Below are 23,787 nucleotides of genomic sequence, written 5' to 3' on the forward strand. Positions count from 1 at the left end.
TCTGCTTGTCTTTTAACAAGTGCCTTGAGAGGAAAGAAGACTTCAGTGTGGTTTTAGGAACATACCCTGGTAGATAGGATATGAGTTAAATAATAGTAAACTATATAAAATTACTTTTCACAATTTGAACTGATTGAGGCTGGCAAGATGGCTCAGTGAGTAAAGACACTGTTCAATTCTCAAGACCCACATGATGGAAGGAAAGACTTGGTTCCAACATCTTATTTCCATACACACACACACACACACAAGTAAATAAATATATTAAAATGTAAATGAATGATTAATGAAATCCACTGTGTTTTCTACATAAATTGAGTGAGATGCTTTCAAGCTTGCATTAGAAGGTATATGCAGGAAGGCATTTACTGGCTGCCCATCTACTGTGCAAGGCTCTTGACTGGTTGCTACTGCGAGGTCTCCAAGGTCTTTGTTTGATTTTGTGTTTTCCTTTTTCACAACGCCACTTTGAACCACAAGTCTCTTGACTTTCCTCCTAAAATCCTGACTCAGGTTCCCTATTCTGTTTCTCTTTGCTTTGTGTGCTTATCAGCATGAGATTGACTATTAGTTTTATATGTTAGTCTACTGCTCCTGCCTTGCTATGTGTTGATAGAGTCTGTATTCCCGTGACTAATTGTCTCACAACAAAGTCCGTTGGTTTGCCTTGTGGTTGGTGGTGTTTGCTCTGTTTTGCCAGCCATGAATCACTCTTTTACATATAAAATACATAATTAGAATTTGAGGCAGGATAATCATTCTGACCAGTAATCCACTAATGCTAACTAATTGGGAGGCGGTACAGAAACAGAAAAGTAGATTAAATAGTTCAAGAGAGAGCAGTGTATATTTACACTGAAAACAATACATGAATGCTTTCATGCTTTCATTTGCTATTCATCTTACCTAGTAATCATTGTCTCAGTAATCCTTATTAATTGGATCATAGTTTAAAGTGTGTAGAAATTATTACTATTAGAAGCCTATGTCAAGTACTTTTTATATATTAATTATTGGAGATGTTTAAACTAATTAGGCCCTCGGTATTGTGAGTTTTGCTTTCCTTTAAGCCTTTTGCTTCTTTTCTGTCATTTCTACTTGTTCTATCAGCATTCATATTGTGGATGTTCCTCCATTCTCAAGCGAGGTGGTATTTGGGCATATGGAATCTTTGGGGAGAAAGAGCTATTTTGATGAGCACAATCAGAGCTGAACCTCCACTTAAGTTTTTGTAGCCATTTTTTTTAAGACTCCAGGGTAATCCATTGCAATGCCACATCTGGAGTACAATATCAGAAACAATCGTGACCCTGGGGAGAAGTGCCCCCGATGTGCTGCCAGGAGTTCGAGGCCAGCTTGGTCAGCATGTATGGTACCAGACCTATAAGCTGGTGCTATACAGTAACACAGATAAGAAAGACGGAAATCTTATTGGATGAAGCCAGGTTGAAAACGTACCCTTTTCCAATTTCAGTGTTTTGGAGATGCCTTGTAAAGCCAAGAGTTAGTCAGGTGACAGCAGCAAATCATAACCACAAGAAGAAGACTCCCGATGCCTCAGGCTACCTCTGAGAGGGGCTTTTGTCTGAGGGAAGTAGGATGAAAGCTGGCATATGGGCAAGCAGGAGAGAGCACACATTGACAGACAGGTGCGGATTTCTGTGGCTCTGCCTTCCCATACTCTATGCCCTCTCGGTTTCTCCTCTGCTTCTCCCTTCTTCCTCTTTCCTTCCCGCAGTATGCATCCTGTCTGTTCCTCCTTTGCCTCTCCTTCCCTTTCCTGCCCCCCCACCTCTCTATGCTTTTACTGCAAATAATCCTGTCATTTTTTCTTGATTTCTCAAATATGGCTTTAAGAAAATAAAAAAGGAATGGAAGATATATATTACATTATAAAGCAAGTGCCTACACCATGGATTCAGTCCTCAGCACTACCAAAAAACTAAAGGCAAACTTCTAGCCAAAATCCATTATTTATGAAATTCATAAGTATAGCTAATCTATATTTCTTAAAATTATGCATCAATTAATCACATTGCTAGTAGTAATAACTGATCAGAAAAATGTATCCTCATGCTACATTTATTAAAATAAGAGATCTTCATACCCAGTAGAAATTTTAGCAGCCAGATCTTGGATTTATGGATCAGTAATAGAATTTATCATAGCAATATCCTCTAATAACATATTTTATGTAAGGCTATACAGGCCTCAATTGGTTATATAGCTGTCATTCAATACACATTGGCAGACAGACAGACAGAAAAGATACAGTAGCTCAATCCTGTATGCAGATAGTCATTCATACATCAAACACCTAAACACTTACTGTAAGCCAGGCCTCAGCTCAATACTGAGAGAACAGCCGTGATCCCCACCTCAAAGACAATTGCTGTCATAGGAAAGGGGAGGGAGAGACAACATCAACCAACAGGATTAAAGAATAAACATCCAAAGCCACTAACTGGTCAAGAAAGAAGAGGCAGAACAAAATATCCATGAAAAGATAAGAGGATTTGAGTAGCTCATGAAAATTATCAGAATTATGCCATAGGACATATGAGACACAAGAAGCAAGAGTGGGTTGGAGAGGTCACGGGAGAACAGATCAGTGAGGTCCTTTATGCCTTGCTGGGGGTTTCTAGTTCATTGGAGTAGCACATAGGATTGTATTCCGATGGGGGAGCAAATTGTTAGTTTTATATTTTTTGTAAACCCCTCTGACAATTTGAGGAGGTGAGCTGTCCAAGAGAAAAACCAGGAGACCAAAGGCCAATCAGGAAATGACTGCATGAGCCATGACAGAAGAGTAGACAAGTAGCCAAGTTGGTAATAAGCAGAGGAGGGACCTAATGCAAAGGCATGAGAGCCAGAAGATGCACAGGTCATGCCAGAAGATGCACAGGTCTTAGTTGCTGGTTGGATGTACGGAGTGAAGGAAAGGCTTCTGGTACCTACCTCTGTGATACTTGTATAAAGATGAGATAGGAAATCTCTACTTTTATTCTAAAGTGGGAATACCTAGTTAGGGAATTTAATGTGATAGTTTTATTTATTTTAATACATTTTAATTTATTAATTATTTTATATAATTTTTATATAATTTTTATCATAGTCTTACCCTCCCCCACATTCTACCAGATCTTCTTCACCTCCCTGCCCTCTCACCCTCAAGTTATTTCTCTCGCTTTAAAAAAAAAAGAAGAAAAATAATAAAATAACACATATCAAAGCAGACAAGACAATCACTCTAGTACTTTCCAAATATATTTAAAGACAACGCTTGCTATAAGTACCTTTGAGTCAACCACTGCTTAATATTGGAGTCAATCATTGCAACATTTAGAAACAACATAGAATTGAAGTATACTATACCTCCGCCTTTCATTAAGCTGTGACGTCACTGCTGGGGCACCTGCCTCTCTGTAAAGTAGTTTCTGACTTGAAGGGTTGTGGGCTCATTTTTGTTGCTGTTTGTTTCTTTTTGTTTTTCGAAACAAGGTCGCTTTGTGTAGCCTTGGCTGTCCTAGACTCGCTTTGTAGACCAGGCTGGCCTGGAACTTAGAGTGATCCACCTGCCTCTGCCTCCCAAGTGCTGGAATAAAGGTGTGCATCACCACGCCCGGCCCTGTGGGCCATTTGTAGTTGGAATAATTTTAGGGATCTTGGTACAGTAAAATGGTGACAGTGGTTAAGAGGCACAAGATGAAGACGTAGAGGTCCCTTCCTTCCTCCTTTCCTTCCTCTCTTCCTCCCTTCCTTCTTCCCTTCCTCCCTTCCTTCCTCCCTTTCTTTCTTCCTTCCTCCCTCCCTTCCTTTCTTCCTTCCTTCCTTCCTCCCTTTCTTCCTTCTTTCTTTCCTTTTTAATGCTGCACCATAAGAACTAAAGTTTGGCCATACAGTCTTGCTGTATAGCAATGTAAAATTATCAGGTTTTAATAAAGGTAATATTATCAGCCTACAGTTTTTAAAAAAGTGTTCCCTATGTTTCTAGGTCTTAAAAGATATTAATGTGCTGATAGAAAGTTGACAGGTGGAGGCCTGGATGGACAATAGGCAGTAATTTAAGGTAGCCTAGAGAAAGGAATGGTTATCTTATAATATAGAGGCTAACATGCTGCTTTGGTGTCAAAGCCTGGTTCCACTGCCAAATGACTTAATGACCTTAGGTATCCTAATATCTCTAAACTTTAGCTTTCTTTATTAATAATTTTGGAAAATTCTTTCTTTTGTCCTAGAGTTTTTTGTGACAGTTAAATGACAGAATGCTCAATACAACTTAGCACAGTGTTTGACACTCCAAAAATACTAATATAGAGGAGGAGAGATCCTAAGCAAAGATACAGCCAATATGATTTCATTACATTTCTTAGTTGGGCTGTCATAGTGAGCTTGATATTTCAGGTGAGAACATATTACCCTTAAAGCCTAGCATCTTTATTTAGGTGACATTTGGTTAAAGGGTAACTGAATTCCACTTTATACAATGCCTTCTAGTCCTGTTACTTGAGTCTCTGGGAATAATTGAGAACCTTTCTTCCATGTGCTAATGAAAACACCAAGACATTAGTCTTCTCAATAAGACATTCATCCCTAAATAAGAAGCCTTCTTGCCAACAGATTAATTAGCAAGAAAAGATTTCTTTAGTATGTATGTCTCTGCACTCACAGAAATCACAGCTGTGTGTCTTTCCTCTATTGCTGTGACCTTATTCTTCGGAGAGTTTCTCCTACTGAACCTGGAGCTCCTGGAATTAGACTGAGCAGCCAGGCAAGCCCATGAGATACCCCCTTCTCTGCCTCGGAACACTGGGTTTACAAATGTGCGCCACTGTGCCCAGCTGCTCACATAAGTGCAAAGATCATGTACATGCAACAAGCCCTGTAACCAAGAAAAGATTGGTTTGGGTTTGTTGGTTGCTTTTGGGGTGGGGTTGTTTGGTTTTGTTTGTTTGTTTTAGCTACAAAGAAAGATTTAAGCCATATGGGAGCTAGAAAAAAAAAATCAGTATAGCGTATCCTGGACCTAGCTTTACTTTCTACTCCACTTTCACAGGACATGTTTCTCTGATGAACTTAAGAGTCACAGAAGTACACGGAGAGCATTCCCTGTACATGCCATGTTGGTGAATGTCATGTGTTTTGTCAAAGTCTTAAAACCTTGAGGCTTCTGTTGATCTATTTATAATGAAGACAATGTGAGAGGCACGTGTGTATGACCAGACTGTTGGCGTCGCTAAAGCTTACACTTGTTAATGCTCAACATGTGCAGATACTCAAAACCATTAAAGTGAGTGAAATTGTTGAGAGATTATTTTTAACATCTTCCACTTCTGCAACCTTAATCAAAGTTGCCGTTACCTTTACCAGAGCTTGTCGCTAGCCTCCTCTTCTCTCCTCTTAGTGACTTCTATTTTCATACAGCAACCAGAAATACAGGGCTATGCCACTCCTCACTGACAAGTAATGATATGTGCCCCCCACACACACCATGGCCTAGAACCTCGATACCCCCAAAGCTACTTCTTCCTTTCCTTTGCAGGATAGCTCAGTCTCCTTGAATAGTTTTATGCTGTTTTCCTCCATCTGTGGCAACCCCACCACTACCACCACTGAACTGCCACAGGAAACTTTTCTGATATGTAGATTAAATTTGAATTTCATCTCATCTCTTCAGATATCCCCTTCCTGACCACTGACTATATTTCTTATGAGTACATTTTCATTTTGAAGACATAAAGCATGCCTAAATATGCTCAGGGTATTTCCATTTGAAAAACACACTCTATATCTAAGATTAATCAAAAGAAATTAAAGATCCTTCAGTCGTAGTTAGCATTGCTTGGTATTTTCCTGCAGAACCTGCTCTTTCTATGTGCAGCTTAGCCTCATACTATGACCTGTGTTTTAGTGGAACTGTGATCTATCTTGAGAAAACCTCTATCTCCAGATAGACACTCTGTCCAACAGGCTTAGCAAGGTACAACAGAATGTTACTAGCACCCCCTCTTCTCTCTTCTTAATGACTTACACAATCTTAGGACTTAAATAATCGCTCTACAAAGGGTATTCCAAACCTTAACTCATCAGACTCAGGAGAAACTGGAAGATAAAATGAATGCAATGTGCTGCTTTTAAATACAGAGGTATTAGAGCTAGAAGTGTAGGTCAGTGGTAGAGCACTTGCCTAAGGTGCTGCAAGCCCTGGGTTCGACCCCCAGAACCACCCAAAACACAAAAAAAGTAACGAGCTAGAGATGGAGAGATGGCTCACAGGTTAAAAGCACTGACTGCTCTTCCAAAGGTCATGAGTTGAATTCCCAGCAACCACATGTTGGCTCACAACCATCTATAACGAGATCTGTATACACAATAAATAAATAAATCTTTTTTTAAAAAGTAATGAGCTAAATTGGACACTCAAAAACAAATCTCAAAATAACAACAACAACAAAAAAAATCATGAGCTGGAATAGATATTCCCGGGTCACAGCCTCCTCCTAACTGGATTCAGAAGTGTAGTTCTTCGATGTAATCAAACTTGCCTCATACAATTGAACAGGTTTAGCGTTCACTTCCGCGATACACAGCCTCGCTAGGGGATTCTGACTTTGCTTAATTGCTGCATTTACATGTGTCAGGACCTTCTGTGGAGGCAGCAGCTCCCTGGAATTTACAGTCAGTGGTCATGTGCCTATGTGTCAAATCTCTTAGGAAGTAGAAACATACCACCTGCTCAGAACATTTTGCAGAAATGTAATCTACCTTTGTTCGGACAGTCATATATGTAAGACTGACTATATTTTTGAGGTAATTTCCGTATGAAATTCAATTTAGAGAGAAAAATCCATTATCTCTATCCTATCTGTTTTACCATGTGAACTCTTTTAGGGGAAAAAATTAATTCCCAACTGTTCTTTCCCCAAGTAGCTGATATTATTCGCCCTCTGACAAACACTGTTTCTGCTTGCCTGTTTCAGCACTTTTGTGTAATGGAAAATTTCACAAACACTTGCAAGAGATCTTTGTGCCCTTGGTTGTCCGCTACGTTGACCTGATGGAGTCTGCCATCGCCCAGTCAGTTCACAGAGGCTTTGAGCAGGAGACATGGCAGCCTGTCAAGTAGGTACCCTACTGTCAGCAAAGTACCTGTGTCAGTCCTGACCTTATGACTTCCTACAGCCATCTGTGGTTCTTGCTTATGGTGGTCCCTTCCATGCTGTTTGTTTCTTTACAGGAATATCGCCAACAGTCTTCCCAATGTAGCTCTTCCAAAAGTTCCAAGTCTGCCTCTTAATCTTCCACAGATTCCTAGCTTTTCTACTCCTCCGTGGATGGCTTCTTTATATGAGTCCACGTGTGTATCCCTCACTTATTTCCTGGTGATGTGTTAGCTGGCGCATGGCCTTGGCTGTGTCCTGTGCAGACGTGCTCCGAGTGCATGGCATTTATCATTGTTGACTAAGGAGTACTGTCTTTGGCTTTGTTCATTTGAGTTTTGTTGGTTTTGTTTTTTTTTAAGCTATTGAGCTGAGCTTAGCTATTGATTGTACATGATAGAGGCTGAAAGACAAAATCACACGGGCTTTATGTTGCTTGTATTTATTCTGTGTGGCAGATGTCATTATTTTAAACCCTAGGTTGTAGAATCTACCCCTAAGTAGTACAATCCTCAGTTGACAATTGTGGTAAGTTCAGCTTTCTTACTGCTCACACCATTGACGTTGTACATGAGGAGAACCATCAGGAGAGGATTCCAATTACATCATCATGTCATCACAGTCTTAACATTAAAGAGCCAGGCCTGGGCCTTGTGGGGAAGCAGCTGTTCCTGACTTCCCACAACCCTCTTCTGTTGCACCTTCCCTGAGTCGATAGACACACCTTGCGATGTTAAGACAGTCCTGATACCATTACTTACTGCACATTGCGGTGAGCCTGCCGACTGCAGACTAACTAACTCTCCTTGGGGAAAGGGGCTCTTACACCTTAGGTTATAAAACATAACTCTTTCTTAGCCTCACTTTCCTCAACTCAAAAATGGTTGATTCCTAATTTATAGTTTTGTAGGCGAGAGGCAGAAACATGGTATAAAAGTGTCTGGTTCATCCTAAGCTTTCTATAAATAATTACTACTATTGCAACATGCTAGGTGTCCAATAAGTGGTAATTACTACTCTGTGCTGTCGCTGGTGCTAGCGATCTACATCATTATTATTTATAGTTTCGCTCTTTTGAAAACTCAGACCCTCATAGAAATCTAATGAAGTTATGCACTTAGTCTACAAATGTAAAAACACTGTAAAGTCTTTTGCCCAGGACCTCACACTAAATCAATTAGCACAAACATTAGCTAAACATTTCTGAGAATTTATCTGTGTATTCAGAATTTCTTGTGTTCTAGGTACACTGCCAACTTCTCTTATTTTATCCTTATAACAACTCTGTAAGGTAAGTGTCACTGTCTCTACTTCACAGTTAAGGAAATGCCATTCACAAGTAAATTAACAGAAGAAGGGCTGCAGAGATGGCTCAAAGGGTTAGAGCACTGGCTGTTCTTCCCAAGGTCCTGAGTTCAATTCCCAGCAACCACATGGTGGCTTGTAACCATCTATAATGAGATCTGGTGCCCTCTTCTGGTTTCTAGGCATACATGCAGGCAGAACATACATTATAAATAAATATTTTTTTAAAAAAGAAAAGAAAAAAAGTGTTCAGAATCTCATAGTAAGTGTTAGGCAGAATTTGACCCAGAGTCTTTGGACCTCGGAACCCTCCACACTCTTCCCTTTATTCTGCTTCCAGAGAACTGACTACTCAAAAACTTAGATATCTTTCTCCCTGCCCACCACCAACCATAAAATCTATTCTCAGTCTAATACATACATACATATATATATACACACACACAGGCAAGAAGATAAACAGGAAAAGATCAGGAAAGACAGCAATAACTTGTGAAAACTTTTGGCAGGCATTCTCCAAAGTTAGACATCATTATTGGACTGGCAGCATTACAGGAATATGGTCTTTCATGTCAGCCTTTTTTTTTTTTTTAACATATAGAGTGTTTCTGTGTATGCTCAGAAATTACCCATATGATATAAGGACCTTTCTAAAGTCCTAATTTTGGTCTCTGTACTGGTGGCACAAGTTGACTTCTCTTCTTCCTCCTTCTCCCTTTACACTTCACTAGGACTGTGTTGTGAACATGATCCTGTATAATTTAGTTTCTTACTTTGCTGTTCTCTTAGCTTATGGATCTGTGTGAAACCTGAAACCTTTCTTGTTGGAACCCTTTACTGAGGTGATATAAATCTAAAGACAGGTATCATGGCAAGTGGGTGCTGACGCCTTTGTTGTTCTAGGCGAATAAAATACATGTTTTACAGGTTGATCACCATGATCATTAGGTTCTTTGTTGTCATGGTGACCATGATTATTAATAATGTTATCATGTTATTGCAGTCCGCATTTTAAACTGGTATGTTTATTGTACAAGACGATGGGTTTTATTATGAAGGACTCACACGTGTGTATCATGTATCCTGCTCTGGTTCATTTTCCCCTACCCTTCTTGTCCCCTGCTCTCCCAGTGGTCCTCTTCCTGTCCCCAAATAGTTCCCTTTTCTGCTTTCGGGGTTTTGTTTTGTATTTTTAAGTAAAATCCCAGAGTATTGGCAAAACCATGTGACACTTATCTTCCTGAGCCTAGATTACTTCACCTAGCAAAATGGCCTCCGTTTATATTCATTTTCCTGCTGTATAATTTGGTTTTTGATGTTTTGTTATAAAACATTGAGTAACAAAAACATTTTTATTTTTACTGAAGTTAAAGATTTGACTACCGATAGAGTGAAAAGTACGTTGAGCAACTAGACTAGGGTTATAGGTCAGTAAGAAAGCAGGCCACTTATGTCAGGCCCTAGGTGTGATCCCAATACCACATACATAAATAAATAAAACAAATAAAGATATACATGTATCTATGTATAACCATGGGTTTGAAAATGTATTCTTACCTAGTAACATTCATAGCATGCTGTGAGCTCCTCCTAATTTTTCCTTTACAGACTTAATTCACTTTATTATTCTTGTATACAAACACTTATGTGGTAGCCACAGCTGAAGGCTGGGTCCTCTGTATGGGGACTCTGTATGTGGGATTTCAAAAGATGGTCAGTGAATTCCTGAAAAGAAGATGTGGTGAACACAGTCACTTTCCAGAGGTCAGGGGTCAGATAACTATAGGTCTTGGACATGGCATCAAAGGTGGCCTCGACAAAGTTGCCCTGAGTGGCATTGCAGCCCCTGGCTGGTGTGTAGCAGTCATCAACACTGGCCATTATCAGTAGCTTCTTGGGCACAGGGACATATACAAATGATACTGTCTCTGGGGCAGGAAAGAGACACACCAGCACAGAGCCACAGTAGCCTGTTACCTGCATGAAACAGCATGGGACTTTGTAGTATTGTTCCCCCAGTGGGTCCTCCACACAAAGCTGATGGGAATCTTGGCCAGGATGATGCCCCCTTGAATGGCAGTAAGTTCCTTGGAACACTTAACACCAAGACCAATGTGACCATTGTAGTCCCCGGTAGCGACAAAAGCCTTGAACCTGGTCCTCTGGCCTGCCTGTGTCTGCTTCTGCACTGACATGATCTTTAGAACCTCATCCTTTAGGGATGCTCCCAGGAAAAAGTCAAGAATCTCAGATTCCCAAATAGGCATCGAGAATAGGTAAAGCACCTCCAGGGATTTGATCTTCATGTCCTTGACCAGACAGCCCAGCTTGGTGATGTGGGGTTTACCTCGATGGGATCTTCCCCAGAATCCTCTGTGGCCTGCCAATCCTGACATCACCTTCACCCAACCCCCGAGAGACCCCACCTCTGTATATACTCATCACTTAGGAAGACATGGCAGTACAGATGATGGCCATTAGTTCACAGATGAATGTCACTGAGATACATTTCTATCGACTTGAGGAATCATATCAGGGTCCACTACTCATATTTCACTTCTCTAATCTATAAGTAATATTTTTAGGAATAAGTCACTGATTAGATATAATTTTAAATGAAAAGTCTCAGAATAAATTGCAGGTTATCTCTACCAACTCCAGAGAAGACCTATTTATATTTTTTCATCTATTTAATTATAACAAACACTTACTATACCAATTAAATTCCCAATTAAGCACATTCATTGTCTCTGTTTTTAATGTAGCATCAAGCAGAAGAAAAGCATATTCACATCTCTATAAAGATATAACACATTTTGTATAAGAAAATTTTAATGCATTTTTGCCTTGATTATGAGATTTCTTTTTTTGTTTTGATGATAGTTTTTGTTGGGGGCGTATTGATAAAGCATGCACCTTTCTAATCTTCCATTCCTCCAAAATTTATAAAATACATCTACCTCTTGCCAAGTCCATTCTATAAGCACAGATCTTCTAACTGTACCCTATGGAAATACGAGGGGAGATTGCCTGGCCTTTTATTCTTCTCTTGTCTTCCTTGTACGTATGCTACATGTAAAGAGGGCATTGCGTTACACATTTTCCACAGGAGTGTCAGTACAGCCTCGTCAGGTCTCTTTTGATGCTGCATTCAGCACACATTAAGGTGCAGAGACAATAATCAGCTGGTAAAATTCTGTCTGTGCTATTCAGTTTTGTCATGATTGGTCCCTTGGGAACCTAAATCCAAAAACAACATGGCTAGACCAGGAGATCCTGAGAAATTCCTGGCAGAATGGGTGGGGAATAGCAACTTAAATTGGAGATAGAGCTGAGACACTGAGGCCAAGGTACAGGGCATAAACCAAGCTTTTAATTAGCCAGGGCAAGGGATGATTTTTTTCTAAAGCCCACTAATTAAGATATATTTAGCTAAACAATGAGGTTGTTTAAAATAATTTGTTTTAAAGTTTCCGGTGTGCACTTATGATAAATGGGTCTTGTTTCTTTCATTTTGTTGTGCAAAGTGAATATAAACTTAGTGTGATGTATGTGGAGCAATTGTTAGAATACTAAGAATAAATAAATCAGATAGTGCTCAACTTTTTTTTTCCTTTTTGCTTCTGCTTCGTTCTGGTTTTGCGCTTGAGCCTCGATGTGTTCAACGTAGGAGTGTTTCACTTAATCACTTGTCCTTTTCGCTGGATACCTGACTTATAGGAAGTGTTAGGGTGTGGGAAGCCAGAAAGCAGTGGTAGTATCCCTTGCTCAAGTAATGCACAATCTCCTCTGCAAGTCACCTTTATCCGTGGTGTGACAATATGGTTTCCTAGAATAATTTTATCACCATAGTGAATGCTGCCTTCACAATCGTGCATAAAGGCTCGAAATGCATGGTTCTTCTCCAACTACAGAGCACCTCAAGTACCATTTCTGGGTTAAACCATTTTTGTAAGGTTAAATTTTAACTAGCTAGAAGCAACACAGAACAGTTGAAATGGGAAGCAAAGGTTTGCTTTCCTAACCATCTTATGTGTGCCCCAGTGACTATATACTATATATGTATATTATATATTATATATAATTATGTTATACATTATACATTATATAATATATGCAATATTATATAGCTAGAAGGCACAGTGACTACTGTAGATCAGTGGATAACAGGGAGGCTACTAGGTGTAAGCATATAAATTTTCTTGAACAAAACACTTTTTCAAAACATAAGAGAAAATAACCTTACATATTCACCCTTATCTTAGAAACTGACAAAGAATGCTTACAATAGTTGTCCTTATATGCACAACGTGCTCATTTTAATCCTCGGCGAAAACTCGCTACTGCATGTATTCCTTTTATGTTCTTTTTGACCTACCTCATGAAGAAGTTGAAAGGAAGAGTTAGAAAGCTAACCGCCGAGAGCACTGGGTCAGGAGAGACCGTGCGTGGAATACGCCTCACTGATGCCAACAGCACAGAAAGGAGAGTCAGTGGATGGATGCTCCACGTTGTTAACAGTGGAAGTTCATGCTGTTCTCGTTTTTTCCTATTTCTTCTAGCAACGGCTCAACAACATCTGAAGATCTGTTTTGGAAACTCGATGCTCTGCAGATGTTTGTCTTCGACCTACACTGGCCAGAACAAGAATTTGCCCACCACTTAGAGCAAAGACTTAAACTAATGGCCAGTGATATGATTGAGGCCTGTGTCAAAAGGTACACGTCTGCTTCAAGTGGCTGCTTAGTATGCCAGCACCCATAATGCCACCTTTTACCGAGTACCTGTCACTCAAATTATCACAGGGAAGAACGGAGTATGAGCCACTGTTCCCCAACCTTAGTTCTGGGAGCCTGTGTCATTGGTGACCTTAATCTGATGATGCTGTTTTCAGGTCCCCCACCCATGTCTCTAATCATTAGCTCCCATATCGTGTTAATCACATCTACCTTGCACGTCTCTCTGGGAGAAGTGAACTTTATATTCCCAAAGTAACACCTCCTGAGACATATAGAAACGGTCTGTTGAGTTCTCACGCATCGCGTATGGTGCCTGTGTGCAGGGAAGTGGCGTGACACGCTGCAGACACAACTAGCACAGTCCTAGTTCCGAGTTGCCTTCTCCGCTATGCTACATCCGACAGCTCCACACAACAGCATGGCCTCCTCGCCACTCAGCCAGAGATAAGTTAAAGACTTCAGAGCCTTTCAGATACGCCTTCATTTTTAAAACAGTTTTTACACACTCAGCATTGTATGCTAATAGGTTTGTGGCAGACCACTTAATGTGTCCCAACCATGTGTCCCTGGTGCCTTTGCCTATGATATGATATTGACATGAGCCTATGATTTGTGGGGAGTACACCCTGAGTAGCAGGCAGATACTAATTGGAACAACCAATTCCTACTAAGCTCATTGCGCCAAGGAAGTCTAGTTCTTACAATAATGTGAATGCTCCTCCATGGCAAGATTGTGTTTTTTGGATTATTTAATTTTTAAAACTCAGCTGTGAGTCTCAAATCTCAAATCTGTATGTCAGACTCTTTAACAAAGACCAATCTAACTCGCCTGTTTTATGCGTTTTTACCTGCAACTTCAAGTACTTAAGAGACAATTTAAAAGACAAGTAAGAATTGCAGTTTCCTGTGGTTTATTACCATTTTCCACTTTTCCAGGCTCTTATTTTTTTCCTCTTTTGTTCTGCTTTAACATAAAAGATGTGTTCTGATTAAATGCAAAAGAACATGATGTTTTTCTACTTGGAACTTAACTTAGGCAATAAGTAAAATGATTTTTTTTCATTAAATATGGTATTAGACCAAAAGCTTCATTTGTGTGTCTGTATTATCTTGAGTGGCTGCATAAAACTAGCACTCAAATACCACCTAGTGAAAAACATTTAAACTGTGTTCTTCTATTTAAAAAAAAAATCACAGACACCTGCAAAGAACCTCCCACCTGGCCCCAGCCCCCCCCCCCCCACATCTTGCTCCCTAGCTCCGCCATGCTACTCAGTCTGTAACTGCATGTCTAATATTAGTATCTGGTAGTGTTGGTTTTGCTTTTACAAACGGGTAAGGTGTATGTCAGGATTTCTGACTCTTAATCCACGTTTTAATACCTAGAACAAGAACTGCATTTGAACTCAAGCTGCAGAAGGCAAACAAAACCACTGACTTGCGCATCCCGGCTTCCGTGTGCACAATGTTTAACGTGTTAGTTGATGCTAAAAAGCAAAGCACCAAGCTGTGCGCCCTGGATGGAGGCCAGGAGGTGAGTCCTGGGAGCAGCAGGGCAGTGGGGAGGCACCCTCTGCTCTGAACAGCTTCTTCTTTTGTGTATAAACACTGCTAAAACTTTCCAAGTGGCCTTCAGTTTCCCACATACCATTTTGGTGTTGACTACTTACATAAACCTTACTTGTTACAATCAAATGAGAAAGCTGAAGAAAAAAAAAAAACAACAACAAAAACAAAAAACAAACCTCCCTACTTTGCTTATACAAATTTAGAAGGCTCAGAGTTTGTATCCATTAAAAAGTCACAAAAAATATAGCCTATGAAAATTTTATTTACACAGGACTTTTGTTTTCTGAAGAAACAGGTAGACACTAATCCTTATTGGACTGAGTGAAACAGCTTGGTAGGTAAAGATTCTTGGCACCAAGCCTAGTGACCTCAGTTCAATCGTAGGGACCCACATAGTGGAAGAGAAAAATGATGCAAGTTGTCCTTTGGCCTGTACACAATGCCAGGGCATCTACCACCACCACACAAACATACACACAAAATAAATTAAATTTTAATAAAATACTAGTTCACATTAATAAATATTTCATTATTTTACTTTTAGTTTTTGTTTGTTTTTGTTTTGTTTTGTTTGCTTTAAGCTCAAAACAGCAGTATCATCTTTCTTCATCATTTGCTTTTGTTGAGAGTGGTGATTGGGTGAAAATGGATCTACATTTCATAGACTTATATGTTTACATTGACATTTTGTGTCTTTTTCTGTTGTCGTTGCTGTTTTCATCACTTCTTTGTTCTTCCCCGTGTTCTCCTTCATCATTATTTTATTTTCCTCCATCACATGATCCAGTTCAGCAATCAATGGGTAAGTCTTTTGTTTTGGTTCATTTGGTTGGGGTTTTCTATGTGTGTAGCAGGGAGGGGTTTGTTTTGGGGGAAGGCACATCTTCATTTTAGAATTATGTACCTTTTGTTTTCATCTTTTTCAAATTAAAATAATGTTCTATTTTCAAGGTATTTTGGGCTTCAGTGTGTGTATCTACAAGGTTAACAGCATGTAACTTTTCTCTCAGGCTACAGAATCTACAAACTACTCTGACATCTTTAAGAGATAAAATGATTTAAAGGAAAATGAATGCACCATCCTTTAAAAGAAAATCTAAATAAAGAAAGTGGCAGAGTGACTTAACAGTGTGTTAATACAGTTTGTGCTTCTCACAGAGTATAGAGTTGGAGCTTTAGGGAACAACAGAGCCTAAGTTGGGGTAATCGTAGTCACTGGTATCAGGAGACCACACGCACACCCTAAGTCACCTAATACTGAAGAATATAAATGTCAGTTTCAGTGAGATACAGCTCCCCCTTTCCCCCTCCCCCTCCCCCAAGGCCCCCCCAGCCGCAAGCACCAGCCTCCACAGGTAGGGAGGGAGCACTCTGCATCGTGAGACCTACCCTCACCCTTAAAAGGTTAGCCAGGCCTTGGAGGTGCAAAGCCCTCAAATGTTCATGTGTACATGCTTGGCCAGGTTGTACTCTGTTGTTTCACTCTTATTTAATTCAGGCAGAGATATTAACTATTTGGACTTCATTTACGTCTGTGTATATGAGCTCATATTTTACCATGTGAAATTAAGGGAGAATAGATTCCTAATACCATATCATACGGCCGTACAAATATATATGTAAGTAATTGATCTGCCAGTGTTATAGAATATTTGGTAATGTCGCTGTCTGATCACATACAACATGATTTATTGTCACTAATTACCCAAATGAGTAGGCAGCTGACCTGAATGCCAGTGGCCCTAATCATGTCTTCCTGTTCTTCAGTTCCCAGAAGTAAGCCTTTGACTGTCTATTTAAGAATATTATATGGCTTCATGAGCCCATTTTTTCTCATGTAGGTTATGGAATCATCTTCCCATAAACACCTGGTAAATATATTAGTCCTTATTTTAATCCACATGGTACTTGACAGTGTACCAGGTACTTGGTGTATCTGTGTTGAGCAAATAAAGAAAAAGCTGATTTATTGGCACTGCCTTCAAATTCCTCCCTTGTAAAAGACAATTCATTCTAGTTTTTAAAAAGAGAAACAGCCACTGCACACACAAATGACAAACAGTCACGTGGCTGAATGGTTCTTTACATTAAGAAGTGAGTCGCTTTGAAGAGGAATCCGCTACTCTTCGTTATGTCTGCATCTGTACCTTCGCACCAGAGACAATTAGCTCCCTACAACTTCACACAATTAACATGGTTCAAAACGTGCAGGTGTAAAGCCTATTAGCATCCCTGAAAAGTGGTAAACAAGTGCAAAAGCAAAGGATCATATATGTTGCTTTTAATTGCCAATAAATACACTTACATAATTGTTTAGTTCCTCTCTCCTTCCCTTCGTCAGCCTCCCTCTCTGTCTCTATCTGCCTCTGCCTCTGTCTCTCTCTCTCTCTCTCTCTCTCTCTCTCTCTCTCTCTCTCTCTCTCTCTCTCTCTCTCTCTCTCTCTCTCTGTGTGTGTGTGTGTGTCTCTCTCTGTCTGTGTGTGTGTGTGTTTCTCTCCCTGTCTCTCTGTCTGTGTGTGTGTGTGTGTGTGTGTGTGTGTGTGTTTCTCTCCCTGTCTTTCTGTCTCCACTCCTCTCTGTGTCAGGTTTTCAAATTGTTGCAAATGAGTACATGCACAGGTGAATAATAAGTAGACACCATATTCCAGAAATCAACACAGTTGTTGACAAAGCTAGGTTAATGGGCACTTCAGAACCATGCACAACGTATACCTACGTAGTTAAACCTAGCAGAAATGAAGCTAAGTCACTGAACTATGCTAATTTGTTATTCATATATTACTGCTGCTGAACTTAAAAAGCTCTCCACTCCTGACCACACCAAAGGCCTGCCTCTGTTGCCAGATTGCAATTCTATTTTTTTCGGTGCCACATGATGCAAAGGTGCTCTCCAAGGCCCAGAATAGGGTTTAATGAAGTGATTAGTGAGTGAATGGTCCACTCATGTGACAGATGTTTATAATGAGTCAGCAGACTCTCGCCAGTCCCTCCGGACAGATGTTGACATCATAAAACCACCACGTTGTTTAGAATCCTTATTATTCATTACTTAAGAAAAGCAGATGACTACCTATGCTGTAGACATCCATCTGCCATCAGAGCCACTTTAGTCCTATTGGCTGAGAATGAGGGTGTGAGAACGTCAACAAACCAATGGGGTAGCTCAGAGGACCAAGAGGGTCTTTCTTCTACAGGACTAGGTATCACCTAAAGGAGAATGCCCCTGTTCTCAGAGCAAGCAAACCAATCCTACTGACATGCATCGCAGAAGAAAGGCCAAAGTCTAGGTTGCGCTGGCGTTCGGTTAGTCTCCAGTTGTAAGCATGTGAGCAGTCCAATGAAACGATGATATTCACCTGAGCGTAGCAGTGTGTTTAAATGTGCCTGGATTCTGAAGCAAGGACTTCTAAATGGGTGTCAAAATGTAAATTGACATTCATTTTCAGAAGAACCCAGGTATAACCTGTTTGCATTTGAAGGCAGATAATGGAAAAGAAATCAGCTTGCGACTGAGCTACACTGGACCAACACTGTGGTACTTAGGAGCATCAATCCAACTATAAGATTATTTTAAAATGAATGAAATGGTTTAGAAGCATCTGTAGAGGTTTTGGAGCTAGGAGATGCTTAGTGAAATGCTTGCTTTTGAGGACCTGAGTTCAATCCCCTGAAGTTGCCTGAAAATGCCTGCGGTGCAGGATCACATTCTGGGGCCAGGAAGGCATAGACACAAAGGCCCCGGGACTTGTTGGTTAACATGACTGGCCGAGCTGGAGAGCCCCAGACCGAGGAGAGACCCAATGTCAACAGTCAGGCTGAACAGTTGCTGAAGGCCCAAGGTTGTCCTCTCACCCATACATGCATGTGTGCATGCGTCAATCCTCACGTGTGCTCGCACATATCACGTACACACACACCATTTATAGTTTTTGTAGTTGAGGACAAAGGTGTCCCAAATGTTTATCCACAATGTTATCTTTTCAGTGAAGTGAAAAATGACACGTCAGTTTTAACTTAGGCAATAAAGGTAGCTTTGCAGAAAAATTTTTGTTTGTTGCTATTTTGTGCCTTAGATTGTTACTTTTTAATCTTTGGAAGCTACCAGGTCTGTTGAATACCTTATTAGCCTTTCTTTATATACTGCATTGGCACACTCACACAACCTATGCGTGTGGTTTGCTGTCTCTGCAGAACGGATACATAAAATGAGGGTGTTCACACACATCCTGGCTTGTGTTCCTGGATAATGGGATGAATTTATAATAACAGCCTCCCAGATTGTGTAAATCTAGTTACCACCATATTTGTTTGCCCCTGGAGTAATATATTAGAGACATATACTTTTTAATACTTCTGTTTTCCAACTTAACTTCATTCATTCTTACACACCCAGTCCTCTCTGGCCTCCTTTCTTTCCAACCTCCTCTTCATGTCTACATCAGGTATCAAAGGAAGTTAAGAACCTAACGTTGTATATTATCAGAATTTCTTGACTCCTGGGGTCCATTGACTCTCTGAGCCCTTTCAATAAAATGAGTATAAATGGCTTCTCCAGTGACCCATCACTGATTTTAAGACTTGCCGGGATTAATCCAATGCAAAAAATTAATATGTAGGCCTGTATTGCTTTACATGTAATAGCATTGTGAGATTTTTTTTTCTCTTAAGAGATGGTTCGGTGGTCAAGGGCAGGGCCTGTACTTGTACAGCAGGAGTTCTCAGCCTTCCTAATATTGCAGCCCTTTAGTGCTGTTGCTCATGTTGTGGTGACCCCAGCTATAAAATTATTTTCATTGCTACTTCGTAACTGTAACTTTGCTACTGTTAGAAATCATAACGTAAACATCTGTGTTTCCAGATGTTCTTAAGAGACCCCTGTAAAAGGATCATTCAGCACCCAAGGGGTCGTGACCCACTAACTCCAAACCCAAGAAATCCAAGCCCTCCACTGGCCTCCTGCAGCAGCAGCAGCAGTGCTGTAGCAAGAGCAGTGCACAGACCTCCATGTAGGCGAAACACCCGTACACATACGAGGAATTAATAAAATAAAATAATGTTTAAATTATTTAAAGGGCTAAGCTATGAAATACACGACAAGTAGACCCCTGAGGTCAAGGCATGCTGAAGAACACCTTGAGAGTCTGCATCTCTCAGTTGCTCCTCCCTATTTGTAGACAGCTCTTCGTTTTCGTGGGATGCATACCACAGTGTGCCCCTCTCCTGTGCCTCATTCTGATTCCACTCCATAGTGGATCCGTGAGGGCCATTCCATTCTTCTGTGCTGCCCAGACTCGGGTCTGGAGCAGGGGACATGAAAGGGGAGACGCAGAACTCATTTGCATAAGCTCTTTCACCACCCAGTTACTTGAGCAGCTCTGGCTGGAACTGGGAGGCCCTTTGCCCTTTTGCAAGGGTGGCTGTTGGATCTTACCCTACAAATAAGTCACTTAGTCTGAGTGCTGAAACCGTTGCGCTGGCCATAAGGCAAGTTCATGGCCCAGAGCATTGACTGTTTTAAGTAGATCTTGACTACCTACCTACCAGTCAGCTCTTGGGCTGAACTTCACTCTTTTGTTTCAACTTTGCTTAACTTTCCTATCCCATTATCTGTTCCCACAGTAGAAATTCCAACCCTCCTGCAATGTAAATTCACCCACTGTGTCCATTTCCTTTGTCCTCTGGGGAGCAAAACTTTGCGAGTCAGCAAGGCTTTAAGTGAACCAGGCAAGCAGTACATACCCAGAAAGCTCAGTGGTCATGTGTGTGTGGTTAATGAGACCAGTGTCAACACACCACACACACATAAACACACACACACACATACACACACACACACATACACACACACACATGCACACACAAGAAAGAAAGGAAGAAAGAAAGAAAAAGAAGGAAAGAGAATGAATTATTTGGAAGCCCCTACATTAGTTTCCCTGATTATTTACACAAGCTGATGATGAGCACTCTAGCTATTAGAGCTCTCAAGTGGGTGGGGATCTTCCCTAAGTATTTCAAAGCCAGCATGAGTCGATGTTTTGTTATGTGTGGAAACTTTGAGACATGTTTTCAGAAGAAAGAAAAAAAATATCGCTTTCAGAGGCTTAGATCTCAGGGAGCCATTCAGGCACAGCTGGGAAGCTGGCCCAGTGTTTACCCTGACCTGGGCACTTTCAGTCCTTGCGCTATGCTCTCTACTCCTAGAAGCCTTGAGGCCTCAGGATAAGGTTGGTCTTTACAAGTCGCATTTTCTGTGAAGTGACCATTGGGGACAATCTGCTGTCAGATAAATGCTTCCAAGAGAGAATTAGTGTTTAAATAGATGTGCATACATATGCCTTGGGAGCCCAAGCTTCTGCTAATATAAGAACAGAACCACCCAGTAATCTTTCTAAAGAAAGCAAGAAGAGTCTTTCAGGTTTATCTTAAATACATCTTTTTGTGTTTGTTTAAAGACATCTTTCTTGTTCCTGAGGAAGCTGGTAAAGCTATGGGGAGTAGTGTCGTTTCAGTATACCTTTTATGGACTATTAATTTGTTACCATCTACTCCCTTTTGTTAATGAAATTTTAATTTTGCCCCTGCTTGAGCATGTTGTAAGAATTATATACACTCCTGCTCCCAGGCTGACAAAAAGGTCTTTTTCGGGAGAAGAATTGGGAGTGTATTTTATTTCTAGAGCACATTTAAAATAACTTATGAATGAGAGTTGTCAGACATAAAATGCTGTATTAATTAAATCTTTTTCAAGTCCCTTTGCTTTTCTGGCTAAACCAACCCTTTAGAAAACTACAGGGCCACCGTCATTAAGAGGAGAAGACAAAACGTCCCCTTCACATTCCTCTGCCTGAATAAGGATACAAACTCAATTCATCCCGGTAATAACCCCATTAGCTGCTTAACTCGATGGCGCACATGGGAAAATTTTCCAACCACAATGTAAAAAGTTTCGACTGGATGGATCGTTGACACAGCTTTGTTCTTTTAATGTTCAAAATGATCGTTTTAAGTAAATTTGATATGCCATAACTAGTAATAGCTTTAGAGCAGTTGTGCCTTAACAACAAAGAATTTATGTCTGTATCCACTAATGCATTTTGTCTTTTAAACTCTAGCAACAGTACCACTCAAAAATAGATGATCTGATTGACAACACTGTGAAAGAAGTCATTGCACTGCTAGTTTCAAAGGTAATGTATCATCTATGTACCTTTGCAAATAGAATTAAGAAATAACCTTCAAGTGAGAATTTTTAGATGTATCTCTTGTGTTTTTAAATATCTAAATGTGAAATCATAGTTTAAAAAGAAGTGTGGGTCGGGGTGTAACTTAGTGTCAGGATGCCTACCTGATACGCACAAGGCCAGGACACAGTACAAAATAAATAAATAAATGCATACATGAGTGTGCACATGTGTGTGCATACACACACACACACAGACACGAGAGAGAGGGGGAGAGAGAGAGAGAGAGAGAGAGAGAGAGGGAGAGGGAGAGGGAGGGAGGAAGGAGGGAGGGAGGGAGGGAGAGAGGAGTTGTTTCAGTTTTAAGAAAAACTTCAAACAGGAAAAATCAAAATATGGAGGTTGGTTGACTTGATTATGTGAAGAATTTTGTCTTTTCTTGTAACTGTTTTCCTTTAAAAACAATTCTTCTTTTCACGAGTATCTTATTATATCCCGTTCATGCTCTCTGGTTAACTTCCAGAGCAGATTTGAGTGTCCCCAGTCTTTGCACTTAGCCTGTTTGTTGTGGTGGCATCCCTAAGGCAGGGGAATCTAGCCTTAAACATAGACAAAACTGGCAGATGGTACCAGAACTTCACGCCACAAATTTCCTGCTCAGTGCTTGGAACACCTTTGGTAAATGCAGTGGCATTTCACTGTATGCATGAAAATGGATTATGTAAGATGCCACTGAGGCAATACAGGTGACGATGGGTAGTACTTATAAAGTCTGGGCACGTTCCGAGAGGCATGGCCACAGATGTAGGGGTCATCTGGAGTCAAGCGCTTACTTACTAAGGAAGAGATGCTGAAAGCACCGAGAACTTAAAGAGGGTGTGAAGTCATTGGCTAACGGGTCCAAGGTCTCAGCCAGAGTAGAGCAATAAGCACTTTACACTGAGCGTAGGTGTAGTAGTGATTAACACACCTAGAAGAGACAAACTTATAATGTCCTCATCAGAAATAGCAAGTAATGGGAAAATTAAGTATCCTGTGTCGATAACACAGTGTGCAAAGGTACCAAAACATTGTATGCTCCATAAGGAAGCACAATGATTTTACGGTCTTTTAAATGGTGGAGAAAGATCCTCTAAGTGGAACGTTGACGAGAGCAGTTGCATCAAGACTATATGTGAAAGGATTTCAAAGCAGGCTTCATAAAACAGCTGAACGAATGTGCCAGGTACACAGAAAACCTGTAAGTAAAGGATATGTTGTTTAGATAACAATATAAAATTTTACTCTTCAGTAATAATTTAAGGAGTGCAGCTACCAGCTTTTCTAATAAATGGACTTAGATGATTTGAAGCTAACACTACTGAAAACTGTGAAGCAAGCCACTTAAGTTTCTCATACACAGGATCTGAATTGTTATATCCAGTCTGGAAGGAACTTCAGAAATACAAATCCATCCAATATCCCTTCTGCATATTTCACAGGACTCATAGATGCACAAAATGTTTCCGGTTTTATCTTTGTTGTGTCATACTGAGCCAGAGTTTGGATGCAGCTTTAAGTTAGAGGAATAGCAAAGTTGTCAGACATCTATTTAATCTGTGGTTTGGGGGACTCTTAATGACAACGTCTGCTTCATAATACAGTGCCAAGTGGATAAAAGATGAGTCCTTAATGGGGTAAAGTATGATCTTAATTTGCATTAGCTCAGAAATACACCACTTGAGAAGGACACCCAGTGTTACCAGGGACTGTACTGGGGGGCAAGATTACAGCTGACATTGTGTGTGTGTGTGTGTGTGTGTGTGTGTGTGTGTGTGTGTTTTCCTTTGTGAA

The 23,787-nt window shown here is 40.4% G+C and overlaps 1 protein-coding gene across 3 annotated transcripts in view; it reads left to right on the forward strand.

Moving 5' to 3' along the window:
• The window catches only part of Cadps2 (calcium dependent secretion activator 2), a 502,196-nt gene that overhangs the window by 433,365 nt on the left and 45,044 nt on the right, over window positions 1-23,787 (forward strand). Inside the window, exons 19-24 of one of the 3 annotated variants that reach the window (XM_051151873.1) lie at window positions 6,981-7,122; window positions 7,238-7,357; window positions 13,028-13,183; window positions 14,591-14,738; window positions 15,561-15,575; window positions 21,886-21,960. In XM_051151873.1, the coding sequence (XP_051007830.1) occupies window positions 6,981-7,122; window positions 7,238-7,357; window positions 13,028-13,183; window positions 14,591-14,738; window positions 15,561-15,575; window positions 21,886-21,960 (656 nt within the window). The remainder of the gene's footprint in view (window positions 1-6,980; window positions 7,123-7,237; window positions 7,358-13,027; window positions 13,184-14,590; window positions 14,739-15,560; window positions 15,576-21,885; window positions 21,961-23,787) is intronic. The other 2 variants (XM_051151874.1, XM_051151875.1) reach the window with 2 other exon arrangements.

The sequence above is a fragment of the Acomys russatus genome, chromosome 10 (genome assembly GCF_903995435.1).
Source record: "Acomys russatus chromosome 10, mAcoRus1.1, whole genome shotgun sequence".
Classification (NCBI taxonomy): domain Eukaryota; kingdom Metazoa; phylum Chordata; class Mammalia; order Rodentia; family Muridae; genus Acomys; species Acomys russatus.